A 16,908-nucleotide genomic window follows, 5' to 3' on the forward strand; every position below is an offset into this window, starting at 1 on the left:
CTTCCTTAGGCAAACAGCTGACAGTCACGTGACGTGTCCTGCTCCTCTGTCACCTGACCAGACATTTCAGATGGAGACACGATGTCTCTTTTACAGATCAGATCACACACTCCATGTGGTGGAATCAGGCGTCTTAACCAGAACAAGGCATCTTAAATCGTGTTGTTATTCCACAGATGTGTACGAGTAATATCTGCTTTTCGCGGTTACATGGCGACACAGCCACAACCAAAAGGCAATCCTGCTTCGATTGCTTTTGTCTGGAGCCCTGGTAGGAAAACGACACAAACAGAGACGCTGATTGGCTGCAGTAAGACAGTAGTGTGTTATCTGTTGTTGTGATGGCGCGTTTGTGAGTGTCAGCCTGCGGTCTCTCTGCATCGAAGCTCTCTCAAGATAACAGGACCAAAAGCATGGAGGAGAAAGCCTTAGAAGTCTACGGTGAGGAACTAGCTCGAGTCTGCAGCCTGGCTAGTGGCTAACGTTAGCTAGCTTCCCTGGCTAAAAACATGCCAAACTAGTATACCTATAGCGTTAGCTAAGCTAAGACCGCACCTGGAGTTCACAGTAGCACTAGCTATTTCAATGTCTATGGATTGACGTTTTAAAACCGGTCAGATGGATTAGCTAGTTACGGTTTAGTGTTTATCTTGTGCTGCCTGTAGTATAAAGGTCACCTACACTGCCCTACTAGCTAGCTTAGCTAGCATGACTGTAAAGGCTACTTATGGCATTTTTCATTATTATTAAGACTTCTAACCTGGGTCCTCATTTATTGGATTTGAAGATTAAATAACATACAAATGCATTGGTTTAACACTGTATTTCTGCTAGGGTGACCAGATGCCCCACTTTGTGAAGGACTGCACAGCATTTCCATGCCTTTTCCCAAGTCCCACATATATAGACCCTTTTCACGGGGGCCATTTTGTGTCGAAAAGGCAGGGTAAACACAGGTGCAAGCAAAACACAAATGAGGGTTTCCAACTTCCATGATTGGATGTTGGAAACCCTCATTGCCGTTTTGCTTGCACCTGTGTTTACCCTGCCTTTTTGACACAAAATGGCCCCTGTGAAAGGGGTCAATTGAGATGACATTTTGATTGGCTCTAGTTTCTCAAAAGCCAAACCACACAGAGAGACAGAGACAGACTGATTTTTAAGGGGGGTGGGGGGAGTGTTTTCTCTTGGTCCGGCTTTCTGATGTCATAGTCTTCTGTGACAGACTATCTGGGTTGTGGACTGTTGGTCAGGATAAAAGAAGGGAACAATGAATTACCGTAGTCTAAAATAATCAGCAGATTAATCAATAATGAAAATAATCGTTAGTTGCAGCCCTACTTAGCATTGGTAACGTGTCCCACATTTGGTTTGCTGGGATCTGATCACCCCAATTTCTGCAGAACTTTTGTGCTTTATTTTGAAGGCTAAACAGAAACACCCAAAGCGGAAGTTTTGTTTTCCGGGTATTCTCGAGCCGCAAAATGATGTCGAGCCACGCAATGAGGAACTAGGTTCTAGTGAATGTAATGCATCTAGAGCTCATGTACTTTCACTACACAGTGACATTTAGGCCGAAAGTGTTTAAGAAAGATGACTGTGTGTAAATCATGTTTCAGTTCATGCGAATAATCCCAGCTCTGTGTGTGTGTGTGTGTGTGTGTGTGTGTGTGTTTGTTTGTTTGTTTGTGTGTTTTTGTGTGCGCGTGTGTCCAGACGTGATCCGCTCGATCCGAGACCCAGAGAAGCCTCAGACGCTGGAGGAGCTGGAGGTTGTGAAGGAGCAGTGTGTGGAGGTGCAGAGCCTGGGCGATGAAGAGTACCTGATCATCATCCGCTTCTCCCCGACCGTGCCGCACTGCTCACTGGCCACGCTCATCGGTGAGTCATCGCTCGCTCGCCACTCTCGCTCGTTGTTCTGATGAGGAGCAACAGTTTGATGGCAACATACCACCCCATCTTTTGTCAGAAAATCACCTTTTGTTTTTGCCCACCATTTGTTTGGCTCCATTTGTAATTTTCACCAATGTACACTGAAATTGGCCTGGTTCATTTGAAACTTTATTTGCAAATTTTTTTAAACAGAAAACGACAAAACGAGAACAACAAAACAATGTGCGGGTAGAGAGATGAAACCCTAAATGGGCTTATGCTTCAGACAAGCAATAATAACAAAGTAGCAATATAACATCAAGGGGTAAATAACAAGCGCCTCCATTCAAATTCTCCTGCAGAAATAGGGAACGTATATTGACGTTACTTATGTCAAATGTGCGAGCGTATGCAGAAAGAGGCACGAGAGTCCAACCAAACTAAGTGATTGGAAAATGACATCAAATGAAATGACAAATGAGAAAATACACTGGAGGAGGGACTTAAAGGCCGGATTCACACAGGAACAGGCGCTCTGCATTGCCCCCCCCCCTTTTTTTCTCTTTGTTATTTTGATGAAGTGTACAGCACATTGGTTAATGGTGTTGGTTTAAATGTGCTGTTAGAAATAAAGTGGATTGGATTGGATTACCATACAACCTGGAAGAGGGGCACAAATGGTCTTGCTGCCAGCACCAGTGGGACAGCAGCCTTGGAGGAGGTCTGACTTTGTGTGTGTGTGTGTGTGTGTGTGTGTGTGTGTGTGTGTGTGTGTGTGTGTGTGTGTGTGTGTGTGTGTGTGTACGTACCTGCGACTGTGTGTTGTTCTTGTTGTTGCAGGTCTTTGCTTACAAGTCAAACTGCAGAGATGTTTGCCATTCAAACACAAGGTGAGTCTGCCAACACACACACACACACACACACACACACACACACACACACACACACGACATGTGTAGGTGTGAGTCTGCCAACACACAAGGCTCTTTCACACACAGATCACGCAAAATTGCAGTTTAGGAGTCCCGCAAAGGCCGCAGCCTCGCCACAGAAATTGCTTTCACACAGAGCCAAGCAGCACGGCCACATTCCCGTGCTGCTCTGTACTTTCAGGTGAAATCCCCTGCTCCCGGATTGAAAGGCGAGCGGAGGGATTTCCTGCTCCTCCTAGCCCAAATGAATATTTTCATAGGTTAGTGTAGCCTAGGCTACTGTATGATGAACGAATTCATTCAACAACAATACTTCCCTCCTTCTCCTAGTCCGCTGAGCAGGGAGGATAGGTGCACTCGCATGGTGGGCGGGCTCGCCTTAATATCAAAACGGGCTCCGCCGCGGAGTGCATCTGCCGACTTTCTGGCAGCGAAGTGTTGCATTAATTGCATTCAAGGAAAGCCAACTTTATTTATACAACACATTTCATAGAAGTAAATTCACTGACTAAGCAGATCGATATGGTGTCACCTTGTGTAATTCATTCAACAACCAAACATCGCTGATGTATACCAGCCAAGAAGGTGCAGCTGTGCAGGTGCAGAAAACACGAAAGTGAAGCATTCGCACTGTTCCGCCTTGCTGCTCCGACACTTTCAAGTGAGGCGGGTTGCCTGTTAAACCGGCGCTGTGACAAGCTTTGCTCCCGGGACAAAAGGCGTATAACAATTTACCACCAACGCGCGTTCATGACTTTCACATCGGAGGAGCGGATCCTATTTTCCGTGCATTTTTTGGCTTTCAAGGCCGGTGTGAAAGACCCTACAGACACAGACACACACACACACACACAACATGTGTAGGTGTGAGTGTGCCAACACACACACACACACACACACACACACACACACATTACATGTGTACTTCATTTCATGTGATTGACTTCTCTGTGTCTCTTCAGTTGGAAATCTACATTTCTGAAGGAACCCATTCAACCGAGGAAGACAGTGAGTGGCTTTATTTCTTTCTTTCTTTTATGTAGACCTGACTGTTTATGGATTTCTGTGTATATATATATAATAATTATAATATTTCTAGTTATAGTGATGTGTGTGTGTGTGTGTGTGTGTGTGTGTGTGTGTGTGTGTGTGTGTGTGTGTGTGTGTGTGTGTGTGTGTGGTCTCTCCAGTCAACAAGCAGATCAATGATAAGGAGCGAGTGGCGGCCGCCATGGAGAACCCCAACCTGAGAGACATTGTGGAGCAGTGTGTGACGGAGCCTGACGACTACTAACACACACACACACACACACGCGCGCGCACACACACACACGCACGCACACACACACACACACACACACACACACACACACACACACACACACACAGGAGAGGAGGAGGAGCCATGGAGAACATCTCACTAGTCACTAGTATATAATAAGGTGGATTCCGTAGCGCACAACTGCTCAACTGCGAAAGCGCATGCGCAGTTGAGCAGGCGAGTACAGCAGACATGAACGCACGAGTGCGCAATATTTCTAGTTATAGTGAAGAAGGAGGCGCCTGAGGTGTCTGCAAACACACAGTCTCTGCAGGCTCTGACTGTGGAGGTGACAGACCAGGAGGAGACATGGATAAAGACTGTGTGGAGGTGACAGACCAGGAGGAGACATGGATAAAGACTGTGTGGAGCTGACAGACTAGGAGGAGACATGGATAAAGACTGTGGAGCTGACAGACCAGGAGGAGAGACATGGATAAAGACTGTGTGGAGGTGACAGACCAGGAGGAGACATGGATAAAGACTGTGTGGAGGTGACAGACCAGGAGGAGACATGGATAAAGACTGTGTGGAGGTGACAGACCAGGAGGAGACATGGATAAAGACTGTGGAGCTGCCTGTCAACGGAGACCTGACACCCCCAGATGATCCTTAACATGATGAACCACTGAACACAATATGCAGGAGACACACACACACACACACACACACACACACACACACACACACACACACACTCACACACACACACACACACACACACACACACACACACACACTCACACTCACACAGAGCAAGATACCGGGACTGAGAAGCTTCTATTGGCAGATGCACACGCACACACAGACACAAAACCCATCCTTTGCCTTCACTCTATGTTCCATTCGTGGACGTTTTTATGGTGGCCATTTTGCCTCCTTTCTAGGTCAACGTTCAAGTTCTGCACAAAATGGCCACCACCAAACAGGTGAAGGACATCATAGCCATGGATGAAACTGCGGTGGGGTTTGACATGCTGAGAGGTTAGGGGGCGGGGCTTAATTGATGCACTCTTTAAAGTGGAAATTCGTTCCCCAGCAACACGTTTTTGTTCTGAGCTTTTTGTTTTTGTTTCTGATGATTTTTCTACATCAAATCCTACAGGTTTGCTGCTCCAATGATTCCTTTGAGAATTGTGTGTATGGATTTTTTTCAGCTCGGCAGCACGCAGCACTTCATTAAGCTGCCTTCACACGATAAGCCATCTTCTCTTCTCTCACCCTCAGGTAGGCTCGAGAAGTTTTGCCTACTAATGTCAACATGGTTTGAGCGTAAAATAGCCTAACCTACTGTACCTACATAAAGTGTAGGTACGTAGCATTCTTTCTGGCGCCCCTGTTGCAGTCATGGGTCGCATTTAGGCTACTTTTTTATGGCTCCGCCAGCGATAGCCAGGCCGGAGGCATTATGGATCCGGGTTGTCCGTCCGTCGGTACGTACGTACGTCCGTCCGTTCTTCCGTCCGTCCGATGTTCGTTAGCGTGATATCTGAGGAACGCCTTGACGGAATTTCATTTGCCTCGAACATCGACCTAGACTCAAGGATGATCTGATTAGATTTTGGTGGCCAAAGGTCAAGGTCACTGTGACCTCTCGAACGCCATTTTCAAGCTTGTTTTTTTTTTTTGTGTTTTTTTTCCCGCCATTTTTTTATCCCGTTTCTATCCCCCATTAGTGCTAATTAAATTTATTTATCCTGGTTGCTACTCCACCCTCTGCCGATCTGGGGAGAGCCGAAAACTGGCTCCATGCTTCCTCCGAGACATGGGCAGTTAGCCAGCCGCTTCTTTTCACCCGACAGGGGAAGCTTCACCGGTAGGACATAGCATGTGGGAGGATCACGCTATTCCAACCGGTTCCCCTCCCTCTGAACAGGCGCCCCTAACGACCAGAGGAGGCACCACATTAGCAACCAGGATATTGCATGTTTTGGTGAGGGGTTCCTATATGAAGGAAACCCCCAGGGGGCATGGGGAGAACATGCAAAAAATGCCTTGGACTCGAGCATGAACTGATTAGATTTTGGTGGTCAAAGGCCAAGGTCGCTGTGACCTCTCGAACTCCATTTTCAAGCTTGTTAATGCAACATCTCAGGAATGCCTTGACGGAGTTTCATCAAATTTGCCTCAAACATGAACTTGGACTCAAGGATGAAGTGATTAGATTTTGATGGTTAAAGGTCAAAGTTCAAGGTCACTGTGACCTCACACACCCAATTTCCAAGCTCTTTAACGCAACATCTCAGGAGCGCCTTGACGGAATTTTCTTCCAATTTGCCTCAAATGGCGATTTGGACTTAAGACTGAACTAATGGCGGAGGCATAAATCCGCGGTGCGGTCGTTATAGTTTTTACTTTTCATTTAAACCTTTACCCTTTTTATTGCCGTGTGAGGTGGTTTCCCCTCTACTTTTTTTTAATGAGAGCTGAGCTTCGCTCCGTCTTCCCGCGGGTACCCTTTCAGATGGACGTCGATTCGGGGCTGTGACGACCTCCAACATTCACGGCTTTCACAGGCTGTGTGGAAGAGGTTAGTGTGAGTGAGCGCGTGTGCAGTTTCTGTTGTTTTCTGTCTCCTACATGACTCGGTGTGTGTCTGAACCACTTCCTGTTTCAGTCTTAACCCACTGCCTGCAGTTCACCTTCAGCCCCAAACTCACTGCTCTGTGGATTTGCCCTCTGGCAAGAGGAAATGATGTGTGTGCGTGTGCGCGCGTGTGTGTGTGTGACTATGATTTAGCTGCATTATAGAGTACCACAGAGATGACGTATGTACAGTAGGCCAACCCAGAAGTCATGCACTTCCTGGTTCCCTCATGTAAAATTCAATGGTATTTTAGTATGGGGATATTGCTTCAATGCCTGAAATCAGGTCTGTGCGGTTAACAAAAGTTGATGAAACAGTGAACTTTGTGTTCAGCAAGATAATCTTCACAAAATGAAGACCACTTTTATGACTTTTGAAGCATAAAATGTGATTTTGTTTTTTTTATCGTGGCGGTCGTCATTTGTGGAGATGATCTTGGTGAACACAAAGTTCGTCTGTGAATGGAGATGTGTGAAGACTAGAATACCTAATCCATCCATTGGTACCAACTATATCATGCTAGCTTATTAGCTTATAGGACTATGCCGTGTCTTGCTACTGTTGATTTTCTGAACGCTTTTAAGATCAGTTACTTGAAGAGTATATAAGAGCTATAAATGCTGTCAAGTTGAGTCCGAATGCAATTTGAATAAAATGACCATTTTGTTGAAAAGTACAAGTGGTGTTAACATGATTCATATTGAAATGTGCTTCTGTTTATCACTGAAACAGGTCTGAAGTATTTAGCTTGAATAGTTTTAGTAGAAGACAAATGGTTCCGGTGGCATCTAAAGAGTAGCTTACAATGAGGGGCTCCTTAGAAAACGTTCTCCAGTGTAACAGCTGGAACACACCAGACGCCGATCCTACGCTGAGTCAACGCTGAAGCAACGCAGTTTCATTTTCACGTCCTCGTCAACAGGAAAGAGCGATCACACCAGCCGCAGCGCTTTGCTCACGCCATGCTGAATCATCAAAATGGGTGATTTTTAGCAAATCCTCTATTCAGACCTCGCAAGGTGTCCAAATTCAGACAGTTTCCACTTTTAAATATCTTGGATATTTCTACTTGATGATAAATTGTCTTTCAAACCGCATGTCGAAAGTCTGTCCGAGAAACTAAAAGTGAGGTTGGGTTTTTACTTTAGGAGCAAATCATGTTTCTCTTTTACGGCAAGGAAGAGACTCGTCGCTACCACTTTTTTACCGGTTCTTGATTATGGTGATGTCTTCTATATGAATGCCTGTTCCACCTCATTACACATGCTGGACACTGCCTACCACTGTGTTTTAAGATTAATTATTACTGGTTATAGATCATTAACTCATCACTGCCTACCACAGTGTTTTAAGATTAATTACTGGCTATAGATCATTAACTCATCACTGCCTTCTGTATACAAAGGTAAGCTGGCCATCCCTGTCCGCCCGCAGGCTGCTTCATTGGTACGTCTTCATTTATAAAGCAATCACTGGTAAGCTCCTCCCCTCTATCTCTCCTCACATATCTCACTCACAACAAACACATCTTAGAGGCCATGTTCAGACTAGGAGGCCAAATCTGATTTGTGAACTTTAGTGACCTATTAATGATTCTATCCAGATTGGTTTTATGAGTCTGAACGCTCCGAGTCTGATTTGTGTCACTTGTCCCAAACCACATTATGGAGGTCTGGACACACAGATCCGACTTGAACACTTGCCCAAATCAGATTTGTGGCAGTGTGGACACACTCCCAAATCAGATTTGGGAAACCAATCAAGATAATGATGATTAATGACTTTAGCAGCAAATCAGATTTGCCTGTAATGTGAACATGGCCTTACAGCCTACGATCACAGGTCCATTTACATGCCTCAGTACCCAGAACTCGCACTGAGTTCATTCTCTGCTCCGTCTGCCTGGAATGGACTTAAAAAAAACTCTGATTTGCTGACTTGCAGATTTTAATCACCATATCAGAGTTTAAAGCTCAAATCACAGAAATTTTAAAGAACGAGATGGGTCAATGTAAATGTTTTATTGTACCTTAACCTATCTGACCTTCTCTCCTCAGCAGTGTCGGGGGTAACTCATTACAAAAGTAACATTACATGTAATATATTACTTTTAGCAGTAACTTAGTAATATAACATTACTTATAGGATTTCACTAGTATTATACCAGTTACTTTTTCAAGTACCTCAAGTTACAAATTTAGTTACATTTTATTAAATCAAAGCACATATTTAAAAAAAGATACAATCATTTCCTAATCAAACTGTTTGTTTTTATCCAAATAACCACTATAGATGACAATAACAAAGGAAAAGAATAACATTTCGAATTTTGGATTGTTTACACTGACTTCAAGGTGGTTAAAATTATTTTTTGGGATGGTTCCGGGGCGGCAATGTCATTCAGTTGCTCCTGTTATTTTGGTAAAAGTAATGCAAAAGTAGTTACTCTACACAGAAAGTAATATTGTAAAGTAACTTATTACTTTCAAATGAAAGTAACTAGTAATATGTAGTATATTACATTTTGAAAGTAACTTGCCCAACACTGCTCCTCAGCGACCTCACCTCCCACATCTTTCTTACTGTACCTTTTTACCCCAGTCTCCTATTCCCTCCTTATCTCTTTAAATCTGGTCTCTTTTTGACTCTTATCTTGTAGCACGCTGCCTTTAATGTTCCTGTCTGTGTTTGGGATACAGAGTGAGGCGTGGAGCAAAAACCCAGTGCTTCTGGTGTGAGGTGTTTTAGGTGTTTTGGCCCCAAAACGTTTGGGAACCTCTGCAGTAAAACCAAACCAACCCCGGTCTCCCCGAGTGCTGCTACCTCTGTGTGAGGAGGGTAGATAAGCCCTTCAGTAGTTCTGCAGCTTCAAACAGGATGTGTGTGCATATGGTAGAAACTGATTGTGTGTGTGTGTGTGTGTGTGTGTGTGTGTGTGTGTGCGTGCACACATGCACGTGTAGCAGAAAAAGCGTGGGTTCTGAACGGTGTGTGTGTACCGGCGTGCCGTGCACATGCATGACAGACACACGCTGGTGAGTGAGTGTGTGTCTCACCTCTCATACCTCCCTGGCTGCTCTTGCTGATCGCTGCTGCTACCAATTCCCTCTCTCGTCTGCAGAGAGAAACGAGAGAAACTATTTTTATTTCCTATTTATACTGATTCCTTCATTTGTCTTTGTTTAGGGGTTTTCGGATTATGTTTTTTTGGACTCAATAATTAATAACGAAGATCCATTATTTTTGTGAAATCCATGACCGTGCTGTCAAGGCGTACACTACTCGACTAGAGCTGCTTTTTAAGTGGAGGTCAGTCCCGTTACATGGTGAGCGTGGCGCGTGGGAAGTGTCGATGTCCACCGTGTGACGTGAAGAAGCATCAGCAGTATGGAGTCGCTCTCTCAGAGCCTGCGAGGTAAGAAGGCCCGTCAGCTGCACACATGCACACACGCCCAACTGTCTCTTCACGATCACTATTCTTTGATTCGGCCAAAGTATGTTTTGCACATACAAGGAAATGGACTTGGTGTGGTTGGTTACATAAGACATAAGAAGAAATTTAAAAGTTACTTTAAGACATAAGACATTTAAAAGTTACTTAAGAATCAGAATCAGAATCACTTTTATTGCCACAGTATGCAAGTTACATACGAGGAATTTGTCTTAGTGTCTGTATGCAGCGTAGCGGTCACATCAATATACAGAGATAAGAAGTAGGAAGATAACTAAAGACAATCACAAAGTTGCAAGTGCAATCAAATCGAGTCAATATATACAATATGTACATGAGTGGTGAAGTGTTCTGTGGATGATAAATATGAATTTACGTTGGATTTACATGAGATTTACAGACTGAGTTAAATATACGTTAAATAGGCAGTGGATTTACATGAATTTACAGTCGGAGTTAAATAAGAGTTTACATTGAATGTACATGAAATGTACAGGCTAAGTTAAATGGGCATTAAATGTGCAGGGAATTTACATGAATTTACAGTCCCAGTTAAACAGGCATTAAATTAGATGTGAGTTCCAGTTTTATGGGGGGGGGGGAGTTCAGTTGAGTTCAGGAGGAGGTAGTGAGTTTGTGTGTGTGGGGGGGGGGGGTTTGGTGAGGTCCTTGGCGGAAGGGGTTTCCGGGCCTTGTTGGTGAGGCTGATGGCGGTTGGGAAGAAGCTGGTCTTGTGGCGGGTGGTTCTGGTCTTGGCAGACCTCAGTCTCTTGCCGTGGGGGAGGGTCTTAAAGAGTTTGTGGCCAGGGTGGGAGGGGTCAGCCATGATCTTGATGCGAGACCACTTCAGTGTCCTGGCTGCATGCAGGTCCTGGAGGGATGGCATAAGAAGACATTTACAAGATATAAACGTATCTGAGGACATTTCTGTTTCTTGCAACCTTACTGTTACAATAGTGACTTTAAGGGCCTTTAGAGTTCAACCGATGTGCTTTTCAATATAGTACTTGTATATTGATTATGCAAGTTCAATATAATTGTTTTTGATTGGTAGTAGTCAGCTGTTAATGTGTCATGTTCATGCCAAAGAATTCCAATAAAATTACAAAAATAATCCAGTGCAAAAGACTCACTTCACTTCACCATCTTGGTTATTTGGAGACAGAAGTGAGGTGAATTTGGACAAGAAGAGCCTTCTAGTGTCAAACTGCACACACATTATTCTGCACAGAGAAGAATCACAATCACAACTTTATTGATCTCAGAGGGGAAATTGAGCAGCTAATGCTACAGTTGCTCACACTCGGGTATGGGAAAATATAAACATAGAGAGATAAGAAGAATATGAATCAATAAAACAATAAAATAGAAGTTAGCTGTATACAAAAAAGTCAAAAATATATGCCTTCCACCAGGGCCGTACCCAGGGGGGGTAGAAGTGTGGACGATTCCAAGGGCCCTTGACTGACGGGCTGGCTCCCTGTCAGTCCCTGGCTACGGCCCTGCCTTCCACTACAATCTTTATCAAAGTAGCCTACTATTGAGTGAGCCTACATAAGTAGCCTACATAACATTATAGCCTACTGTATTATATACAGACGTATGGGTAATAATCATCATCATCAAAGTAATGTGCATTAAGTTCCATTTAGTGAATTTAACATCCACAACAGTGTGGCTAATGATTTGGCATTGGATTATTGTACAAATTGCAGTATAGCAGATGTTGCACATTATTGCACAGAACAGCTATACTGTAGCCTACATTATAAAAGTGGGTTTGAGTTGCTGATGGGGGAAATATGTCCAAGGCTATATTATTATTATTATTATTATTATTATTATTATTATTATTGACTCAGTGTGTCTGACGCTCTGAGGGAGGAGTTAAGAGTTTGATGGCCACAGGCAGGAATGACTTCCTGTAGTGCATCTGGGTGGGAGGAGTCAGGAATGACTTCATGTGGTGCATCTGGGTGGGAGGAGTCAGGAATGACTTCCTGTATTGCATCTGGGTGGGAGGAGTCCAGCACTGAAAGCTCCAACGTCCAACTGAAGGAACAAGACCTTTTTGACGTTGTCTTAAATTAAGCAAATAGGGAGAATCTACAGCATCTCTCTTCCTCCTGTAGATACAACAATCTGATATGATTCAAAGATGCTCACAAGTCATTTTGTGCAAGTCCAAGTCAAGTCTCAAGTCTTTGAGCTCGAGTCCAAGTCAAGTCTCAAGTCTTTGAGCTTGAGTCCAAGTCAAGTCTCAAGTCTTTGAGCTAGAGTCCAAGTCAAGTCTCAAGTCTTTGAGCTAGAGTCCAAGTCAAGTCTCAAGTCTTTGAGCTAGAGTCCAAGTCAAGTCTCAAGTCTTTTAGCTCGAGTCCAAGTCAAGTCTCAAGTCTTTGAGCTCGAGTCCAAGTCAAGTCTCAAGTCTTTGAGCTCGAGTCCAAGTCAAGTCTCAGGTCTTTGATGGATGAGTGTTCTATCACTTCAAACCATGTCCTGTATTATCCTCACTCCTTTATTAGCATACAGTATCAGCATTGATTAGTCGACAATTGACATTATTATTAGTGGCCTGATCATCTAGTTCAGCGTTTCTCAACTGGTGGGTCGCGACCCAAAGGTGGGTCGCGGGGCCGTTTTGATTGGGTCGCGGACATTGGCCAATTTTTTTTTTTTTTTTTTTTTTTTTTTCCATAATTTATTTGAGTTAAATTCAGATTATTGAAACTGGATTAGCCTGACCAGTTTTACTTGTTTAACAAGCTGAAGCATAGCTCTACCTGTAATTCAAGAGAAGTCTGCCTTTTCATTTCATATTTCATTTTAGTTCAATTCAGATGATTGAAACTGGATTAGCATGGCCCCAGTTTAATTAAAAGTTATGACCAGTTTAACTAAAAAGCATATAGCCTGCCTGTGATTCAAGAAAAGTCTGCCTTTTTATTTCATATTAGTTAAATTCAGACTATTGAAACTGGATTAGCATGACCAGGTTAACTTGTTTTATTATTATTATTATTATTATTATTATTATTATTATTATTATTATTATTAACTTGTAACATATAGGCATGTAATTCAAGATAAGTCTGCCTTTTATTTCATATTTCATACAGTTCAAATAAGACTTTCTGAGCATGACCAGTTTGACTTGCCTGTAATTCAAGTCTGCCTTATTTCAATTGGTTTTTAGCCCTAGTTGCACTTCTGTTGCACTTTTTTGTTCATTTGAGGTTTATAACAGTGCATGAAGGCATTGTGTATTAACACGTTGACTGCCAATGACGAGATATCTCGTCTTAAAAAAAAAAAAAAAAAAAAATTGACGGTGGGACGTGGATCAACGCCCCCCACGTCTCCTATAAAATCATTGGAGCCACCCAACGTGTACAACCCATTCCACCGACCCACTAAGTGGCGACAGTGCTCTCCTGACTAGAGGAAGGCAAGCAAAAAGCAGTGTGAGGAAGCCATTTTCATGAAAATGGATTGGCGAAAACGCTTTCGCTTTCGCGCTGATTGCTGGCGGTGAGGGATTGCAAATTTGCATAATAGATTACGGGTGGAACACACTTTGAAACACGCAGCATAAATAAGACCAGAATCGCAAAAGCTTCATCAAAGCTCTCAACCGAAACCGCAAGAAACGAGCGAGCCCATCCAGACTTCCTCAAAGAGCGGCCGCCAGCAGACAGGCACAGCAGCAGCAAAGCAGTGAGACTGGTGACGCGAGGTTACAGCAGCAGCAGAAACGAGCTTGTGACACGGCCGCTGCAGCCAAGAAGACACACACGGAGGGAGGAGTTTGAAAGAGAGGGGTGTTTCCTGCTGTTATGGAGGAAATTACTGTTCAAAACTATTTAGATGTCTGATGTCTTACTGATGCCAAAAATGAATGGTTAAAGTGACTGTTCTATCGAATTTCACAAAAAGCCATTTATCTCAGAATAAATTTTCAGACGCTGAAACCATGCTGTATTCAACTGCTAATGCTTACATAACTACTAACTCTACAAACTAACTCTTTTAGACAGAGAAAGCACACATTCTATTAGTTCTTTTGAGATATTGTGTGTTCACAAAATCCTAACAGAAAAGAATCCTCAGCTCTTGAAAGATGAGCCAGAATCCTAAAAAAAAAACCTTGGCAGAAGCTAACTACAGTATTGAAAAACGGCTGGCAGTGAATGTGTTAAATGAATGCGCTATTTTTTGTGCAATAAATTTGAGTGGTTTAAAAAAAAATCTGAAATTTGGGTCATGACTTCATGACAAGGAAAATAGTGGGTCCTGAGGCTACACCAGTTGAGAACCACTGATCTAGTTAGGAGACATTTACTCCAGCCCCTTGTGTGTGTGTGTGTGTGTGTGTGTGTGTGTGTGTGTGTGTGTGTGTGTGTGTGTGTGTGTGTGTGTGTGTGTGTGTGTGTGTGTGTGTGTGTGTGTGTGTGTGTGTGTGTGTGTGTGTGTGTGTGTGTGTGTGTGTGTGTGTGTGTGTGTGTGTGTAGATGAGATCTCAGAGCTGCTGAAGCCACACAGCGTGTGTGTGTTGAAGCCGGTGGCCCTGAGCCACTGCAGCCAGCAGCCACAGCCAGGCCCAGCAGTAAGCCACTTCCTGGTGAGTCATTCACTCACTCACTCATTCATTCACTCATTCATTAATTCACTCATTCATTCATTCATCCATTCATTCATTCATTCATTTGAGCAGGTAGATTATTGAGAACACATGATTCTCTTTTACAATAACGACCTGGCCAAGCGGGCATAGACTCTATATGCACTATCCCTCTATGCCAGGGCTCCCCCCCATAAAATAAAATAACCATGCAATAGCAACAGAAAGGCTAAATAACAATATAAGGCTACTCGTTCAAAACAGACACATACACACACACGCACACACACACACACACATACTGTACACACACACCTGCCAACATTAGGCTGTGAAAAAGAGGACCCCTTTGAAAATGTTCCCCCCCCCCCTCGCCGAGATGTAGGCTAACGTTGGAGTGTTATTTAGCTACCTGAGATGTAGGCTAACGTTGGAGTGTTATTTAGCTACCTGAGATGTAGGCTAACGTTGGAGTGTTATTTAGCTACCTGAGGTGTAGGCTAACGTTGGAGTGTTATTTAGCTACCTGAGATGTAGGCTAACGTTTGGAGTGTTATTTAGCTACCTGAGATGTAGGCTAACGTTGGAGTGTTATTTAGCTACCTGAGGTGTAGGCTAACGTTTGGAGTGTTATTTAGCTACCTGAGGTGTAGCCTAACGTTGGAGTGTTATTTAGCTACCTGAGATGTAGGCTAACTTTGGAGTGTTATTTAGCTACCTGAGATGTAGCCTAACTTTGGAGTGTTATTTAGCTACCTGAGATGTAAGCTAACGTTGGAGTGTTATTTAGCTACCTGAGGTGTAGGCTAACTTTGGAGTGTTATTTAGCTACCTGAGATGTAAGCTAACGTTGGAGTGTTATTTAGCTACCTGAGATGTAGGCTAACGTTGGAGTGTTATTTAGCTACCTGAGATGTAGGCTAACGTTGGAGTGTTATTTAGCTACCTGAGATGTAGGCTAACGTTGGAGTGTTATTTAGCTACCTGAGGTGTGGGCTAACGTTGGAGTGTTATTTAGCTACCTGAGATGTAGGCTAACGTTGGAGTGTTATTTAGCTACCTGAGATGTAGGCTAACGTTGGAGTGTTATTTAGCTACCTGAGGTGTAGGCTAACGTTGGAGTGTTATTTAGCTACCTGAGGTGTAGGCTAACGTTGGAGTGTTATTTAGCTACCTGAGGTGTAGGCTAGCGTTGGAGTGTTATTTAGCTACCTGAGGTGTAGGCTAACGTTGGAGTGTTATTTAGCTACCTGAGGTGTAGGCTAACGTTGGAGTGTTATTTAGCTACCTGAGATGTAGGCTAACGTTGGAGTGTTATTTAGCTACCTGAGATGTAGCCTAACTTTGGAGTGTTATTTAGCTACCTGAGATGTAGGCTAACGTTGGAGTGTTATTTAGCTACCTGAGATGTAGGCTAACGTTGGAGTGTTATTTAGCTACCTGAGATGTAGGCTAACGTTGGAGTGTTATTTAGCTACCTGAGATGTAGGCTAACGTTGGAGTGTTATTTAGCTACCTGAGGTGTAGGCTAACGTTGGAGTGTTATTTAGCTACCTGAGATGTAGGCTAACGTTGGAGTGTTATTTAGCTACCTGAGATGTAAGCTAACGTGGGAGTGTTATTTAGCTACCTGAGATGTAGGCTAACGTTGGAGTGTTATTTAGCTACCTGAGATGTAAGCTAACGTGGGAGTGTTATTTAGCTACCTGAGGTGTAGGCTAACGTTGGAGTGTTATTTAGCTACCTGAGATGTAGGCTAACGTTGGAGTGTTATTTAGCTACCTGAGATGTAGGCTAACGTTGGAGTGTTATTTAGCTACCTGAGATGTAGGCTAACGTTGGAGTGTTATTTAGCTACCTGAGATGTAGGCTAACGTTGGAGTGTTATTTAGCTACCTGAGATGTAGGCTAACGTTGGAGTGTTATTTAGCTACCTGAGATGTAAGCTAACGTGGGAGTGTTATTTAGCTACCTGAGGTGTAGGCTAACGTTGGAGTGTTATTTAGCTACCTGAGATGTAGGCTAACGTTGGAGTGTTATTTAGCTACCTGAGATGTAGGCTAACGTTGGAGTGTTATTTAGCTACCTGAGGTGTAGCCTAACTTTGGAGTGTTATTTAGCTACCTG

General features: G+C 43.5%; 2 protein-coding genes across 2 annotated transcripts in view; both read left to right on the top strand.

Annotated features, from left to right (window-relative positions):
- Positions 1–335: 335 nt before the first annotated feature.
- Positions 336–7,375, top strand: ciao2a (cytosolic iron-sulfur assembly component 2A). The gene is made up of 5 exons (XM_083662966.1): positions 336–441; positions 1,717–1,881; positions 2,713–2,762; positions 3,767–3,812; positions 3,995–7,375. The coding sequence occupies exons 1-5, from the start codon at positions 414–416 to the stop codon at positions 4,096–4,098; spliced, it is 393 nt and encodes a 130-aa protein (XP_083519092.1). The 5' UTR covers positions 336–413; the 3' UTR covers positions 4,099–7,375.
- The window catches only part of carmil2 (capping protein regulator and myosin 1 linker 2), a gene marked incomplete at its 5' end in the record, with an annotated part of 82,099 nt that continues 69,830 nt past the window's right edge, over positions 4,640–16,908 (top strand). The window contains 3 exons of the mRNA XM_083663281.1: positions 4,640–4,705; positions 5,013–5,109; positions 14,672–14,781. Of these exons, the coding sequence (XP_083519407.1) occupies positions 4,640–4,705; positions 5,013–5,109; positions 14,672–14,781 (273 nt within the window). The remainder of the gene's footprint in view (positions 4,706–5,012; positions 5,110–14,671; positions 14,782–16,908) is intronic.

This window comes from Poromitra crassiceps (assembly GCF_964638095.1).
Source record: "Poromitra crassiceps genome assembly, chromosome: 30".
NCBI lineage: Eukaryota > Metazoa > Chordata > Actinopteri > Beryciformes > Melamphaidae > Poromitra > Poromitra crassiceps.